The sequence below is a fragment of the Pristis pectinata genome, chromosome 23, assembly GCF_009764475.1.
Source record: "Pristis pectinata isolate sPriPec2 chromosome 23, sPriPec2.1.pri, whole genome shotgun sequence".
Taxonomy (NCBI): Eukaryota; Metazoa; Chordata; class Chondrichthyes; order Rhinopristiformes; family Pristidae; genus Pristis; species Pristis pectinata.
The window spans coordinates 18,016,285-18,033,637 of record NC_067427.1 but is presented as its reverse complement, the minus strand read 5'-3'; the positions used below and the strand labels follow the sequence as shown (position 1 = coordinate 18,033,637).

The 17,353-nt window shown below is 40.4% G+C and overlaps 2 protein-coding genes across 3 annotated transcripts in view; one reads left to right on the top strand and one right to left on the bottom strand.

The window, feature by feature from the left end:
- Positions 1–17,353, top strand: part of crata (carnitine O-acetyltransferase a) — a 121,703-nt gene that overhangs the window by 48,665 nt on the left and 55,685 nt on the right. The gene's annotated exons all lie outside the window — the stretch shown is intronic.
- The window catches only part of ptpa (protein phosphatase 2 phosphatase activator), a 47,752-nt gene that overhangs the window by 14,121 nt on the left and 16,278 nt on the right, over positions 1–17,353 (bottom strand). For both annotated transcript variants that reach the window (XM_052036988.1, XM_052036987.1), the window contains exons 6-8: positions 13,181–13,280; positions 11,988–12,112; positions 10,444–10,544 (exon numbers count right to left, since the gene is read on the bottom strand). In XM_052036988.1, coding sequence (XP_051892948.1) covers positions 10,444–10,544; positions 11,988–12,112; positions 13,181–13,280 — 326 coding nt within the window. The remainder of the gene's footprint in view (positions 1–10,443; positions 10,545–11,987; positions 12,113–13,180; positions 13,281–17,353) is intronic.

Below are 17,353 nucleotides of genomic sequence, written 5' to 3'. Positions count from 1 at the left end.
CTCACCCTCTCACACATGCTCCACTGTTCATTAAGATCATAAACTAATCTTTTTCCTCAGCACCACCCCCCATGCTAACCTCATTTTAAATATATTCAGCATATTTGTTCTTGGGTAGAGAATCTCAAAGATTCACTGCACTAAGGGTGAAGAAATTTCTTGACATCTGCACTCTGAAAGGCCAATCCCTTATCACAAGATTCTGAATTCTGTTTCAGATACCACAGCCAGGATTCATCCTGTCAGATACCATAAGAATTACTTCTCATTCTAAACTCAAGAGAGTATAGGCCCAGCCTGCTTAATCTCCCTCATAGATCAAATGCTATCCCTGGAATCAATCTGGTAAACCTTTGTTGGGTTTCCTCCATCACAAGTGAATCCTTCCTTAGGTAGGGAGACTAAATCAATATACAGGCAGTCCCTGGGTTATGCAAGGGTTCCGTAAACCAATTTTTCTTAACTTGGAAACAATCAATTTTAATGAGGGTTAATTAACATGAACATTTCTTTATTGTCTTCCTCTATGCAGTTCCAATGGTACAGAATCAGGATGTCCCACATCCAATGGCTAGCTTTGACGGCCTTAAAGTATCAATGGATGTTACATTGTTTGATATTTTACATGTGTCAATAGAAGAAATTTGCTTTGTCAGTTCCCAAACCAAATCTCTTAAGCGGCCCCCCTCCTGCTGTGAACCTGCTGGTGAGTATATGGAATGAGCTGCCAGAGAAAGTGGTTGAGGCAGGTATAAGAATATTATCTAAGAAGCATTTGGTTAAGTAAATGGAGGGGCAGGGCTTAGAGGGATATGGGCTGAATGCAGGAAACTACGACTAGCTGGGTGGACAATGTGGTTGGCATGGACTGGTTGGGCTGAAGGGCCTGTATCTGTGCTGTATTGCTCTATGACTACTGTGTTCTTAAAGACAATGTATCTGATTACTGTGGGGAGGTTACATATAAACAGATTTTTCTGAAGACAGCTTGTCTTGATTTAACTAGCTGCTACCCAATTCCATTACACATGAAATGTTTGCATTTCTGTAACTAATTTTATTGTCTTGAAAAATGCTTTATAAATTCACGGAGAACTTGTGTGAAGTCAGATTTCTGTAAATCAGGTCTTCTATAACCCAGGAAGCCCTTGTACAATATTCCAGCTGTGGTCTTACCAGAGCCCTATCCAATTTTAGTAAAGAGTCTTTACTTTTGTACTCAAATCCTCTTGCAATAAAGGCCAATAAATTCATTTACCCTGCTAATTACTTGCTGTATCTACACATTAGCTTCCAAAGGTTTGTGCACCAGGATGTCCAGGTCGCTCTGATCCCCAGTATCTTTCAATCTCGCACCAGATAGAAAATATTTGATTTCTGTTTATTTTTTCTTCCCAAATGAATGGCCTCACATTTTTTCCACATCATATTTTAACTGCCATGTACTCATCTATTCACCTAACCTGTCCATATCATCTTGAAATCTCCCTGCAACCACCTCATAATTCACTCTGCCATCCAGCTTTATATCTTCAGCAAAGAGGGATATATTACACATGGTCCACTCATCCAAATCATTGATATAGGGCAGTGTAAACATCTTGGGCTCCAACATTGATCTGTTTGTCACCCCCCTGGTCACAGCCCCTTAACCTGCAAATAACTATTTATTCCTACTCTATTTTCTGTGCATTAAACAATCATCAATCCATGGCAATATTTTAACCCATATGCTTTAATTTTGCTCAATAATGTATGTGTTGCACCTTATCATAGGCCTTCTGAAAGTCCAAATACAGCACTAGCATTTTCCCTGATGTCAGGCTAACTGGTCTGAAGTTCCTGGATTTCTCTCGCTCTCCTTTCTTAAATAGTGAGGTTACATTTGCCATTTTCCAATCTGTGGCAACAGTGCTAGAATCTATGGCTTTGTGGAAGATGACAACCAGTGCATCTGCCATCTCCTCCAAAAACCCAAGGATGCAGGTCATCAGATCCCAGAGATTTATTGATTTTCCATCTCATTACTTTCACCAGTACTAATTTCCTTCAGATCCTCATTCACTCTGGACCTGTCCTTCACTTTTTTCAGGTGGTTTTTGTTTTGTACCTTCTGTAAAGACAGACATAAAATATTTGTTTGATTTCCCTGCCAATTCCTGAGTCCACTGCATACATTTTTAAGTTTGTACCAAACCCATATTAGCTTCTGCTAATCTTTTCCTTTATACACAGTTATAAAAGCTTTTACATTCTGTTTTTATGTTTCTTGCCAGATTACTCTCCTATTTTCCCTCCCTTATCAATGTCTTAATCCTTCATTGCTGAATTTTGAAATTTCTCAATCCACAGGTTTATTGCTCTTTTTGACACCATTATATGCCTTTCCTTTTGATATATTACTATTTTTATCTTCTCTTGTTAGCCATAGTTTGATTATTTTTTTCTTGTTGGGTTTATGTGCCTTAAAGGGATATATATTTGTTGTAAACTACATATTAATTCTTTGTTTACTGCCATACTTTTATAATGCTCCTACTTTAACCAACCTTGAGATCGGAGTTCACCCTTACTTATGTGCTAAAAGGGCACCCCTTGTAGCACTAGCAATAAGATGTCATACAAAAAAAAAGAGAAAATTTATGAAAAAACTCAATTAAAAAAATCATTAGATGGTTTTTTACCCTGAATCATGTGGAGAATCTTTATCTGCTCATTTCCTGACATCAACAACCTGCAGAGCTTGCAATTGCTGCATCAGTACCACATTCACTGCTGGCAAACAAATCAGGCCTTGAAGTTTTCATGGGAGCCACAGTATAGCAGCCTCAAAAGCTTTCATCCAGGTGAGGAAAAACAGTGGAGGTGGTGCGGAGAAACCTCTTGAAATATGGACTGACCCAATGAACACCTGGGCCTCAAGTCATTAAAGCACAAGTCATCACAGCACCTTGGATGAGATGCATAACAAAAGGTCCTGCCATCTTTGTCAGTGGTGTTTGTGAATAAAAGTGGAGCATAGAAAAATAAATCTGATAGAGGCTGTGCACAAAAAAAACTTCAGTTAGGATTTTCTAATTCACATCTCTCTTTTGACACTGGACAGTTTGCTCCCTGTTTCACTGTGATCAACACAAGTTCTAGGTCATACTTCTGTTGGTAAATACACAAATGGCTGCTGTGCATAACACCATTCGTTAGGCCTGGTACTGAGACGATAGACATGCTTTGCTGAATTGTACCCAGAACAGCAAGGGACAATTCCCTAATAGTCACTAATTAATTTGGAAATCAATACTAGCATAAATCAAACATGTGCAAAACTGATTTTATGGGCAAATTGGACAAATGATTCATTTTCTAGGCCTATATTCTTTATTTTACTCTGCCAACTTGCATCATCTCACACATGTACAAATAGCCACTGGAGAGGTGCTAGAAGGAATCCTGCAGACCTCTATTACAGAGATGAGCAAAACAAAATAGGTATTTAATTTTCACCATGATCCTGTCGGTAATTATGCAACTTCCTTAGCTGACCATGAAAGGAAGAGCAAACTCAGAAAATAGTCTACAAGTTTATGTGAAGGACTAAAGAAGGTGGAGTTCTTTTTTCTAGGGGAGGACAAAGAGGCTGTGATGAAGGAGTTTGATTAGGTAGAGCTAGAGATGATGATTCCACTTGTGGAGAAAACCAGAGTCACTAAAAATAAGAGTCACTAATAGAGCTAAGAAGGAATCCAGAAGAAAACTCTCTCTAGAGTTGGTGAGAAAGTGAAACTTGATTCCATAAACCTTCACATAGTTGTATTTAATGGAAAGCGAGGAAAACATGGGGGTGGGGGGAAGCAAAAGAAAGATATATTGGCAGGATGAAGCAAAGCGGGATAGGAAGATGATCATTTGATCATCCATTGCCTTTTTCGATACTGAAAATTCTCAGTAATCCAATATAAATTCAAGATAAAGAAAAAGATAAAGCTGTTTATGGCAGTGTTGCATTGTAAATACCAGCAAAAAAAAACGGGAGGTGAAAATGAAATCAAGAAAAGAGAGTGTATTGGAAAACATCATCTGCCTATTTAGTGGAATCCAGAAGTATTCTACAGATACATAGCAAAAGTACAACATGGAGGAGTGGCGCCTATTAAGGGAACACGCACACTGATGTTGAGGGGTGTGTTAACATATTAAATGAGTACTTAGCATCTGCCTTCACCAGGGAGGATGGTACTTCCAAAGTAATAGTGGAGGAGGATAGCCAAGCCACTAGATTAAAAATGGTAGCATAGATGTATTTGGAAAGTTGACTGAATTTAAAGCAAGCAATTCACCAGGACTGGATAGGATGCATCCTAGGATTTTGAGGAAGGTGTGGGAGGAAATAGTGGGTGCACTGACCACAATCTTTAAATTCTCTTTGGATACGTGGTTGGTGCAAGAGAACTGGAGGGAGAAGGACATGGATGATGGTGAGATTAGGAAGGGGTATGTTGATATTAAGAAGGATGTGGTTTTGGGTTTCTTAAAAATCATTAAGGTGGAGAAGTCCTCAGGGCCTGATGGGATCTATTCCAGGATACTGAGAGATTGCTGGGGCCTTGACAGAGATCTTTCCATCCTCTTTAGCCACAGGCAACATGCCAGAAGATTGGAAAGTAGCCAATGTTGTTCCTTTGTTTAGGAAGGTCAACAGAGACAAACCAGGAAATTATTGGCCAGTGAGCCTTACATCTGTAGTACAGAAATTATTGGAGGAGATTCTGAGGGAGAGGATTTATTCACATCTGGAAAAGCATGGACTTATTAGGGATAATCAGCATGGCTTTGTGTGGGGAAGGTCATGTCCCATAAATTTGACTTGAGTTTTTTTTGAGGAAGTGATGAAGAGGATTGATGAGGGTAGGGCAACAGATTCTGTCCACTTGAATTTAGTAAAGCATTTGACAAGGTCCCTCATGGCAGACTAGTCCAAAAGATTGTTACATGGGATCCACGTGAGTCGGTAAAATGGATCCAAAACTTGCCTGGTCATAGAAGATAGTAGTGGTTATGGGGTGTTTTTCTGAGTGGAGGTCTGTGACCAGTGAAGGATGAGTGCTGGAACCTATTGTTTGTAATATATATTAATGACTTGGATGAAAATGTAGGTGGCCTGATGAATACATTTGCAGATGACATGAAAATTACCAGAGTTGTGGATAGTGAGGAAGGTTGTCAAAGTGTACAGCAGGATATAGATCAGTTGGAAATTTGGGCAGAGAAATGGCAGATGGAGTATAATCCAAGCAAGTGTGAGCTGATACATTTTGACAAGTCAGATTCAAGAGGGAAGTATTGGCAGGACCCTTAGGAACATTGATGTACAGTAGGATCTTGGAATCCAAGTCCATAGTTCCCTGAAAGTGGCAACACAAGTGGACAGGGTGGCAAAGAGAGCAAACCCCATGCTTGCCTTCATCAGTTGGGACACTGAAAATAAAAGTTAGGAAGTCACATTGCAATTGTTTAAAACTTTGGTTAGGCCAAATTTGGAATACTGTGTGCAGTTCAGGTCACCACACTATAGGAAGAATGTAGACTTTGGAAAGGGTGCAGAAGAGGTTCACCCAGGATGTTGCCTGGATTGGAGTATACTAGTTACAAGGACAGGTTGGACAAACTTGCATCACTTTTGCTGGAGTGTCAAAGGCTGAGGGGTGACCTGATAGAAGCATAGAAAATGAATAGAGGCAGAGACTCCACATCCCCCCAAGTGGAAATGTCAAATACTAGAGGGCATAGATTTAAGGTGAGAGGGAGAAGTTCAAAGGAGATTTGTGAGGCACTTTTTTCTTTTGATACAGAGAATGTTAGGTGCCTGGAACACACTTCATGGGGTAATGGTGATAGCAGATATGATAGCGATGTCTAAGAGGTATTAAGACAGGCAGGGAATAGAGGTATACAGACCACGAGCAGGCAGATGGGATTACTTTAGATTGGCTTCGTGTTCAGCACAAACATGGTGGGCCGAAGGGCCTGTTCCTGTACTGTTCTGTGTTCCATGACTGGAAAGTGGAGAAGTGTTACTCCCTCTGTTCAGAAAAGGGAGCAAGGATAAACTCAGCAACTACTGGCCAGTCAGTCTAACCTCAGTTGTAGGAAAGCATTTAGAAACTAGGACAGGATTAACAGTCACCTGGAGGAAAATGGATTAATTATAAGCAAGGCAGCACAGATTTGTTAAGGGCAAACTGTGTGCAATCAATGTGATAGAATTTTTTGGTGACATAACAGACAAAGATGATGAGGATAATACAACAACTGTAGTGTACATGGATTTCCAGAAGGCTTTTGATAAGGTGCCACACCACAAACTTGTCAGCAAAGTTGAACCACAGGGCATAGAAGGGACATCGATAGCACAGATATGAAGTTGGCCAAGTAACAGAGAATCGTGGTGAATGGTTGTGTTACAGACTGAAGGAAGGTGAATAATGATGTCCTCCAGGGGTGATCGAGACTTTATCAACTGAGGCAGCGTATAAAAGCAGGGAAGTCATGCTGATTCTCAACAAAGCACTCATGTGGCCTCAAATTCTGGTCACCACACCATGGGAAGGTTATGAAAAGCAGCAGAGAGGGCTCAGAAAAGATTTATTAGAATGTTTCCTGGGATGAAGGTCTACTGTCATAAGGATAAATTAGATAGAAATGTTTCCTTTAGAGAGAAGGCTGAGGAGAAATATGATAGAGGTACATAAAATGAGGAGGGATCTGGAATGCACTGCCTACTGATGTGATGCAAGCAGGTTCCATTGTAACTTGCAAGAGGGAATTGAAGAGTGAGGGGGAAAATAATTGCAAGGTTATAGGCTAGTGGGTGGAACTGGTGAGTTTCCCTGCTAGAAGGCCAGTGTAGATATCGTGGGCCAAAAGGCTTCCTTCTTGCTGTAACCTTTCTTTGATATTCTAGAAGCTGCTGAAACATTGTGTACTGTAAAATAGGATGGTGTGATTGAAGAACTACTATTCATGAATTGTTTATAAAACAGCAAGATCTTTGCAAATAGGACACCCAGCAATCAGGATGAGAGATGCAAAATCAGTTCTGGTGTTAACGGTCTCACAGCAACACAGTGTCACACAGTGAGTAACCATGCATAAAGTGATCACTGGTTGACAATGTCTTTTTAAACAGAACCAAACACAGCACAGGTTTGGATTTAAGATTTATACTCAAGAACATGTCCATCCACAAGTAAATATTAGTTACTGTCTTTGTGTTTTATTCTAGCTTCTCTGAAGACAAGGGGCCTGCAGTGCCTCATAGAATGATGCTGTACCACTGGATATTGTGTCATGGTTCAAGATATTTGCTATGGTTGGCTCAGGCACTGATTGTGTTGATGGCAGGGGTTCTTTATCTTTCCTTCCATCTTGCTTTCTCTTTTTGAGAGCAGAGAGCTTCTTGAAGCACATCTGTCCGAGGGAGAACATGACACCATTGAGGCCTGTTGATGACTTGCTGTACACATCTGGTTAAGCCTACACGTTTGCTTGTGATTTGCTTTCACTACTTCTTCGCAGCATTACTTCTGACCACAGCAGAATCTCCAACCAAGGGTGAGCTGGGTGTAGAGAACTTGTAAGGGAGACAAAAATCAGGTATCCACACACAATGTCTGATCTGGCAGAGTTGGTAAATCAGCCTCAATGGTTTTGACATTACCTTTAGTGAAGAAGCTGGTGTCAGTGTGGCAATCTTCCTAGTTGATGTGAAGAATCTTCCCGAAGTATTGTTGGCGACATCCATCAGATTTTAGGTGTTGTCAGCAGGTCACCCAGGTCTTGCATCCAGTGAAGAATGCAGGGATAACAACGGCTTTGTGAGGGGCAGGTCGTGCCTCACAAGCCAGACTGAATTCTTTGAGGATGTGACAAAGCACATTGATGAAGGTAGAGCAGTGGATGTGGTGTACATGGATTTTAGTAAGGCATTTGATAAACTTCCTCATGGAAGGCTTATTCAGAAAATCAGGAGGCATGGGATCCAGGGAAACTTGGCTGTGTGGATTCAGAATTGGCTCACCCATAGAAGACAGACGGCGGTGGCAGATGGAGCATATTCTGCCTGGAGGTCGGTGACCAGTGGTGTTCCGCAGGGATCTGTTTTGGTACCCCTGCTCTTTGTGATTTTTATAAATGACTTGGATGAGGATGTGGAACGGTGGGTTAGTAAGTTTGCTGATGATACAAAGGTTGGTGGTGTTGTGGAGAGTGTAGAAGGTTGCTGTAGATTACAACAGGATATTGATAGAATGCAGAGCTGGGCTGAGAAGTGGCAGATGGAGTTCAACGCGGACAAGTGTGAAGTGATACACTTTGGGAGATCGAATTTGAAGGCAGAATACAAGGTTAATGGCAGTACTCTTAGCAGTGTGGGGGAACAGAGGGATCTTGGGGTCCACGTCCATAGATCCCGCAAGGTTGCCACGCATGTCGATAGGGTTGTTAAGAAGGTGTATGGTGTGTTGGCCATCTTCAGTCGGGGTATTGAGTTCAAGAGCCACGAGGTAATGTTGCAGCTCTATAGAACTCTAGTCAGACCACACTTGGAGTATTGTGTTCAGTTCTGGTCACTTCATTATAGAAAGGATGTGGAAGCTCTAAAGAGGGTACAGAGAAGATTTACCAGGATGTTGCCTGGATTGGAGAGCATGATTTATGAGGATAGCTTGAGCGAGCTAGGGCTTTTCTCTTTGGAGAGAAGGAGGATGAGAGGTGACTTGATAGAAGTGTACGAAATGATAAGCGGCGTAGATCGAGTGGACAGTCAGAGACTTTTTCCCAGTGCGACAATGGCTAACACGAGGAGACATAATTTTAAGATAATTGGAGGAAGGTATAAAGGGGGATGTCAGGGGTAAGTTTTTTTTCTACAGAGAGTGGTGGGTGCTTGGAACGCAATGCCTGCAGAGGTTGTGGGGGCAGATACATTAGGGACATTTAAGAGACTCTTAAATAGACACATGAATGATAGAAAAATAGGGGGTATATGGGAGGGAAGGTTTAGATAGACCTTAGAGCAGGATAAAATGTTGGCACAACATTGTGGGCCAAAGTGCCTGTACTGTGCTTTAGTGTTCTATGTTCTAATTGCATTGTAGACCTGTATCTAAATGTTCTTCCATAGGCCACAATGAGCAAAAACATGTTGCAGCAATTGTCCAAAGGAGACACTTGCACACTGGATCCTGTGCTGGATCTCACTGGCAATATTAGCATTTTAAAGGTTAAGTTAACAGTAAAGTTCAAGCTCAAAATGTGGCCTTCTGATGGTGTTTTGTAGCGCATCATGCGCAAAGTCCCAAGGCAGCCTAATAGAGCATCTCAGTCGTGATATTAAATGAGAATATTAGACTCTGGTTGTTTAAGCGAAAATTCCCATATGGACTGAAAGCCATCTCATGGTGCTGAAGGACAGTATGGTTACTGGCATACTGAACATCAGTAATATATGGTGTGGAAGATTGAAGATCCATCCAACCATTCTGTATTAGACATCACTTCCAGTTGGAAACCGTTGTTAGTGAGGGAAGAATGACTGCCAGAAAAATGGAAAACAAAATTGGGGTAATAACACAACCTTGCTTACTTTCAGTTTGGATGACAAATGGGCCTATTTCCAGACCAATAAAAAGAACAGTGCAGTTATTGGATTGTGAAGAGGCCTTAGAATCCCTACAAATAGGTGTATGATTATGAACAAATTACCTGCTGTACAGATATAGGGATGAAGACTGAGGCAAGTCACAAGATAATTCTCCTGCTCTTCTTCAAAATTGCAGTTGGGATCTCTTAGGTCCATCCGAGAAGACAGCCGGGCCCTTGTTTAATATTGCAGCTGAAAATCCACATCTCCAGCGATATGGCACTCTCTCTCAGTACTGCACCAGAGTGTTAATCTGGATTACGTGTTCAAATAGTTTTGAAGTATGGTTACTATTGTAATGAAAGAAAGTGTGGCAACTAATTTTTGCGCAATCATGTCCCATAACAACAATATGATAATGAACTAATAATCTATTTTAGTGAAGTGTTAAGATTAAATATTGGCTGGAACACTGAGGATCACTCCCCTATTCTTCTTCAAGGGTCAGACGGTTGGTGAGCATAGGATATATGGACTTAATCCTTCTCCTAGTATTGAGCTTTGTGGACCGTTAGGGTCCTCATGCTCAATAGTGATGGGGTTAGGATCTGTCTAGAGTGAAGTATTTTCTAGTTTGCAAATGGTAAATGCCTTGACTAATCCCATGCTTCAGAAGGCACATGTGTAATTGCTGTCAATTTTGTTTTTGAATACTTTCATGTTGAGCATGTGGTCACAAACAGACATTGGGCTCCCCTCTCCCTCAGTGACTTGGAACAAACTGATCATGGGGTTTGACTTCTCACCTCATTAATAAACCTGACGCACTCCAGAAACATGTATTCCTTATGGTGTTCATTCACTACTTTCTCATCCACAAAATGGTATGGTGCCAGAGTCGGGTGATCTGAAATACATGAAAGCAATTCAAACGTAGCCCTGAAATAAAAATAACAATGATCCACCCCACCCCCAAATTTCAGTTTGCAATTCCACAAGACCCATATTTCTTTACTCATCCCATTATCATCCCCGTTTTGCTTGCACCATCATCCCTTTAGTTATTTAATCTCTCCTGCATTTCATCCCATCACTGATCTGCCCCAGTTTTTCTCCCATTCCCCCCACTTTCTTTTCAATGACAAATTTGTTACATGTCCAAACTTTTCTAATTCTAAAGAAAGTTCATAAGCACTAAATGTTAGCTCCTTCCCTCTCTATATATGCTACCTGACTTGCTGAGTATTAGCAGCATTTTCTGTTTTATTTCATGTTTCCAACATTCTTGGTTTTTTGATTTTGTACAGTCATACAGAAGGTCATTCAAGCCTTTGCATGTGTGCCGCTACTTTGAAAGGGCTTCCCAATTAGTCCCAATGTCTCATGCTTTCCCTGTGCCTCTATAACATTTTTCCTTTTTATGTCTAGTTTACATATAACATAAAAATTTGTAGAATTAAATTAGGTTTCAATTCCTTACTTAAAGTTATTTTTGACTCTGTTTCTACCTCCTTCACTCAATGCCCACACCCAGCACTCTCCGAAACCCTTTCAGGCAAAACATTCCACATCACAACAGCCTGCTGTACTAGAAAAGAAATTCTCCTCATCTCCCCTTGGGTTCATCACCTTACATCCATGTTCTTTGGTTACTGGTGCTCCTGCCAAATGAAATATCTATTCCATCTACATAATTTTGAAGATCTCTGTTAAAACTCTCCTCGTCTTTCTTGACCCCTAAAGAAAACAATCCAACTTCTGTATTCTTTCTACACATAATGGAAGGATGCACGTTTGCCCTATGTTGTTAAACAAGGAACAGTAGCCACATGTGCTAATATGGGGGTGGTTCGGAGAGGTTGGTGGCAGAGCAAGCACAAACAGAAGGGAAATGTCACATATGAGGGAGCTCAAAATTTTGGGCAAAGGGAAAATAAGTAAGTTAAGAGCTGAATTTACGTCATCTTTTCCTGACTCACCCACCATAGAAATTAGTTATCTACTCCAAACAATTCTTTTAAATCATCTTGAACATCTCAATTAGATCACCCCTTATCCTCATATATTCAAACGTCAAAAATATGCAATTGCTCCTTGTAACTAACCTTTTTATTTCTGATATCAAACTGATGAATCTACATTGTACTTTCGCCAAGACTAATATACTTTTCCACTGGTGCTGTGTCCCAAATTGAGGTTACTCAAAATGAGATAACTGGATCAACATAGGGGAATACAGTGATCCAGCCTTGTTGGAAATGGGGGTGTGAAGGCAGGTAGGGGTCAGGGGATGGGGGTGGAGAGGGAGAGTAATCAGGTGAAAGGGAAAAAACAGATGATTATACTTTACCTATTAGTTGGGAACTGCCCCAGATAAAGGGAAGGAACTGGAAGTCGTCAAGGCCCCAGACCCCCTGGCTACCTGCTGGCTCCATTCGATACGTTTTCTGCAACTTTCGCATCACCTGCAGATACCTGTGGTTTTAAAGGAGGCAAAACTTGGTTTGTTGGCATTACTTTGGATTTTTTGCAGCTCTGGCTCAACTAGACTAAACTGGAGTTTACCAGTACCGTCCCTAACTCATACATGACCCAACCCTTTCAATGTGTCTTTCCACGTTTTTCTCCCCCATGTTTATCTAGCTTACCATTAAATGCATCCATGCCATCTGTCTCAAAATTCCCAGTGGCAATATGTTCCACATTCACGTTATACTCTGGATAAAGGCTTTTCTCCTGAACTCCATACTGAAATTATTTGTGACTATCTTGCATTATGGCCTCATGATTTTAGACTCCCTCAAGTTGAAACATTTCTTTTAGATTTCTCCTCTCAAGCTCATACATAAATTTTAACCCTGTTAGATTATCTTTATTCTCTTTTCTAGAGGAAAAAGCCAGGCCTTATTCAAACTTCCCTAAAAGTTTAACTCATTCAGTTCCTGTAACATCATCTTTGCTGCAATTTTTCCAGTAATTTTATACACTACCCGCTGTGTAGATCTGATTTCCTGGAGGTCTAACCAAGCCTTTCTATATGTTTAACATAACTTTTCAGCATTCCAATTACATTCTTCTAGAAATGAACACCAGTGCCTTACTTTTCTAAATGGCTTTGCTATTCAATGACTGGTATAGCCATATCTCCAAATCACTTTGTGCCCTTTCCCCACTTCAGCACTTATTTTCCAAGAATGTGGTCACCATAATCCTCCTACCAAAATGCCCATGTCACTGTAATCTACAGTCAATAAATTTGCCAATCACATGCCCATTCTACCAGTAAACGATGTAGCTTCTCTCTCTACTTTCTTGTCACCTGTCTAATGACTCATGGCTTCGCATCTATACTTTGTCTAATTTTTCATTTTTGTGAAGCACCTTGAAATATTTTACTGTGTTAAAGATGTTATATAAATCCACATTGTTGATGCACTCAGGAGAGTGAAGAGATTTTCCTCATCAGCCTACATTAAATTCAAACCAAAAGCACCATGCAATTCCACATGCACTTTAATGACCAAATTGCATAATTGAACTCACCGATCAAATACACAAAATACAATGGCAAGCTGATCGTCTACTTTCAGAACTCCAATTTTACAAAGGCAGCAGAGGAATGCAGCAAATGCAGCCTCATGACCTGCGTCAGGTGGAGAGACAGAACAAGTCAAAGACCATGGCCATGGGAGAGAAATATACAGTATAGACAGGTATTACTGGTGGACTGTCATTTTCTATCCCTCCCTCCTGAATTCCCCAACTTAATGCCAAAAAGAGGCATTATAGAATTGTTGAAAGCAAAGTTTGAGGGGCTCATTCCCCGAATTCAGAGTGAAGCCCAGACACTTCCCCAGTGGGGAAGGATGAAATGGGTAAGTCTCCCTTTGTCTCCACTTGGCTCCCAGCAGATGGCAATGCCTGGGAAATTTCAATATTTGAGGTCATCTTTCTCCCAAACTATCCCTAAATATTATACTGAGCCTTTCTGGTCATTGTCTATAAAACAGAAAAACAAATTTATATGTACAATCATTCTTAGTTTTATAGAGAAGGAGCACAACTAATAGAGAAATCTTAACTAAAAAAACAAAGCTAAAGCTGGTTTTTATCACTGGAATCAATAAGATGCTCCCGTCCTTGCAGTACCCACTGGTTACAGAAAGCTCAGGAATACCATTGGGCCCTCTCCCCACTACACCCTGCTCTCTGGCCACCCAGGCAGAGTGGACGGGAGCAGCAACTAGGAGCTAAGTTTTAGCAGTGCTTCAGCAACAGTGCCCATGGTTCAAAACAGTGGCCCCTGTCAGTACATGGCACAAATCAAACCTCTGAATTGATTGAGGTCCAGGTTGCACTTTAAGTTAGGTTTCAAGAAATCAAACTGTATAATCACTGTTAGTTAAAATAGGATGAAAACACACCAGGAAAGATGAGACATTTAAATATTTATTCTCAGGGTTATTAATAGTGAAGGACTTCTAATAGAACAGGGAGAAATATTCTACTGGCAGGAAGATTTGTAACCTGAAAATATGGATTGTCAGCGAAATAAGATTTTTCTTTTAGTTATTATGAACCAGAATTCACTGTCTGAAAAGCTAGTGGAAGCAGATACAAAATTAACTTTCAATAGGGATTTGATAAGTATCTAAAAAGAAACAATTCTACAACTGTGAAGGAAGACAGGATGACTTTCTAAAAAAAACCCACGCTAAATGAACGAATGATCTGTGTTTTGAGATTCTGTGAGGATCAAAACTTTTCCAGCACCTTCCAAACCTGGAATCTCTACCACCTTTACCGCATATCCTCTGCTGCAATGCAGAACTGCCTTCTCAGGACAACATCTTCTCAAGGTAGAGATAAGTAATAAATGCCGTCTTTGCTGGCAATGCCCAACTTCCAAAAGAAGAGTTCTCTGAAATAAGGTAGTTTCCAATCCTATACAGTATTTCCTGCTCTTTTAGTGTCCATGTGAATCCAGCTATCTCACCCCTTGAACTCAGTATCTCACCCAGGACACTTTCCTAATGGCATTATCAACACCAACTAATAACTGTAGCTCTTTACAAATCTCTAATGACAAGGCTCCCATTATCACATAACATACTAATGTGCTCCGGGAACTCCTGTCCAACAATGAATTGTTTGAAATAAAAGCTGAGGTTACAAAAGAGAGCATTCAACACATATTAACTCATCCATTCAGAAAATCCCTCACAGTATCCAACTACTTTGAAATTATTACACAGCTTTCTTCTCTGTCTCCCCATCTGCAGTCTATTCCAAGTTGATCATTGTGCACTAGCTTCACACTACCATGGCAGAGTTGGTGTTGCACTTTCATCTTAAAGGCTGTGGGTTGGAAGCCCACCAGAGACTGAGCTCATAACCCAGACTATTATTCTCACAGCACTAATGAGGGAATGCTATACTATTAGAGAAGGCAACATTAAACCAAGGGGCCATCTGTCATTTCAGGTGGACATAAAGTGATCTTGTAAACAGTAATGGAAAATGAGTAGGCAGGTTCTCCCTGGTGTCTTGGCCAATTTATATTGGTCAACAAACAACACTAAAACAGATTATCTGATCATTATCACTTGGTGTGTGCAAAATTGTAACAATCTTTCCTACATTACAACTGCAACTGGATTCAAGTTACTCAGCCAGCTGAGAAGTGCTTTCAGAAGACTTACAGCTTACTTCTATTTTGCATTAAGAATCAGGTTGGGTAACATTTGTAATTACTGAGCACTGCTAAGAGGAAATAACTAGAAGTGAAACACATTCCTAAACAGTTCTTATTTGTTAGCATCACTCAAGGAGTTGCTAAGACCAATAACTGCTCCTATGCTGCAACCAACATCTAGCGTAACAGCATTCAGTGCCGAAATGAGTACAAGGAAGAACTGCTGCCCTCTTTTACTGAAAGTGTTGACAGAATGGGGTTAATTTTGCCAACATCAGACATCCTCTGCTACCTCCTTATGAGTCGTTATTGTTCAAGGTGTGAGCATAGGCAACTGAGTGACAGCAGGTTGATCTTAATGTAGTATTGTTACAGTCACGTTCCACTATCAACTTGAACTTGACCAATATGCCCAAAAGCATGTTCCGTGAGGTCTGCTAGGAAGCAAACACAAGCAGAAATTCTGGCTGAATTTTCTCCTCTTCCTAGCTAACTAGAATCAAGTCTGGGATCTTTCTGGTCTATAACTCAGAACCTTACTGGGTGATGAACTTAAAGTCAGTGAGCACCCTAGTGTGATTTCTTTTGAAAACACATTTTTATTATTTTTTTCACAGGAAGTCAGTATTACTGTTAAGGTCAGCATTTTTTGCTCAAACCGAATGGATCTCAAAGAAGCGGCTTGCGAGGTAATTTTAGAGGGCAGAGAAGAGCCAACCACTTTGCTGTATAATTGCAGTCACAAACAGACGGAACGCAGGTTCCTTCCCAAAATTCATTAATGAATCACATGTTTTGAGAGACAATTTGATAGTTTACCATCAATGATATTAACTCTTTATTCCAGACTACTTAATTAAACAAATTGAAATTTTGAGCTGGCAAAGTGGAGATTTGAACTCATGTCTTTGAATAATGACTCCAGGATTATAGGAATCCTTTTATACTTCCAACAAAACAAACTCTTCTTAGAATTGGTGTGATAAAAATAACTGATTAAGCAATAATATTTGCTGGCAGTTACTGGAAGAAAGCATGCTCGAGAAAGATAGTTGGAGGATGCATGTCATGCAATTCCTTATTCTGTGACTGGAGGAAATTATGACAAATTTGCAAGAATAAAAGTGAAAATGGAGGAGTATTTAACCTGAGTCCCTTGCCCCTCTTCGCAGAGGCATGGGTGCGCTAGACAGTGTCAATTTTTTTTAAAGATAACTTTATTAGCCACATGTACATCGAAACACACAGTGAAATGCACCTTTTTTTGCGTAGAGTGTTCTGGGGGAAGCCCACAAGTGTCGCCACGCTTCCGGCACCAACATAGCATGCCCACAACTTCCTAATCCGTATGTCATTGGAATGTGGGACGAAACCGGAGCACCCAGAGAAAACCCACACAGACACAGGGAGAACATACAAACTCCTTACAGACAGTGGCCGGAATTGAACCCAGGTCGCTGGCACTGTAAAGTGTTACGCTAACCGCTACACTACCGTGCCTGCCCTGATGGTTAAATTTACGAGGAATGATGTTAAACATAGGAAACATTAGAAAGGTGCAAGTAGGCCAAGAATCAAGAAAGACGTTATTCTTAAAAATCTTACTGAGACTAGTTGTAAATTGTGTTCATTAATGACAATGCAAATCAGTCACTTTTGCAACAGCACAACTTAGATTTGAACTCCAGATCCTATTGCGTGAAATTGTGGTAATCTAATTTCTTAACAAATACTCCCATCTAGTGGACAATCTTGGAGTAACACAAACCATGGCTGGGCAAAGGAGTGAATGAGCAGTTATGGCATGATTTTAAGAGTCATAGAGATTCTAAAGCTAATCACTGTATTCTTGCTAATTTACAATCAAGAACACTCCTTTGCTAATTGAAGGAACTGTCATCAAAACTGGTTGAACTAAAGTTAATTGCATCCATTATCAGCAAGTTTCTCTAAACAGCATTGTGAAAATGACCAGAAAACCTGTTTTAGTGATGCTGGTTGAAGTACAAACATTGACCAAG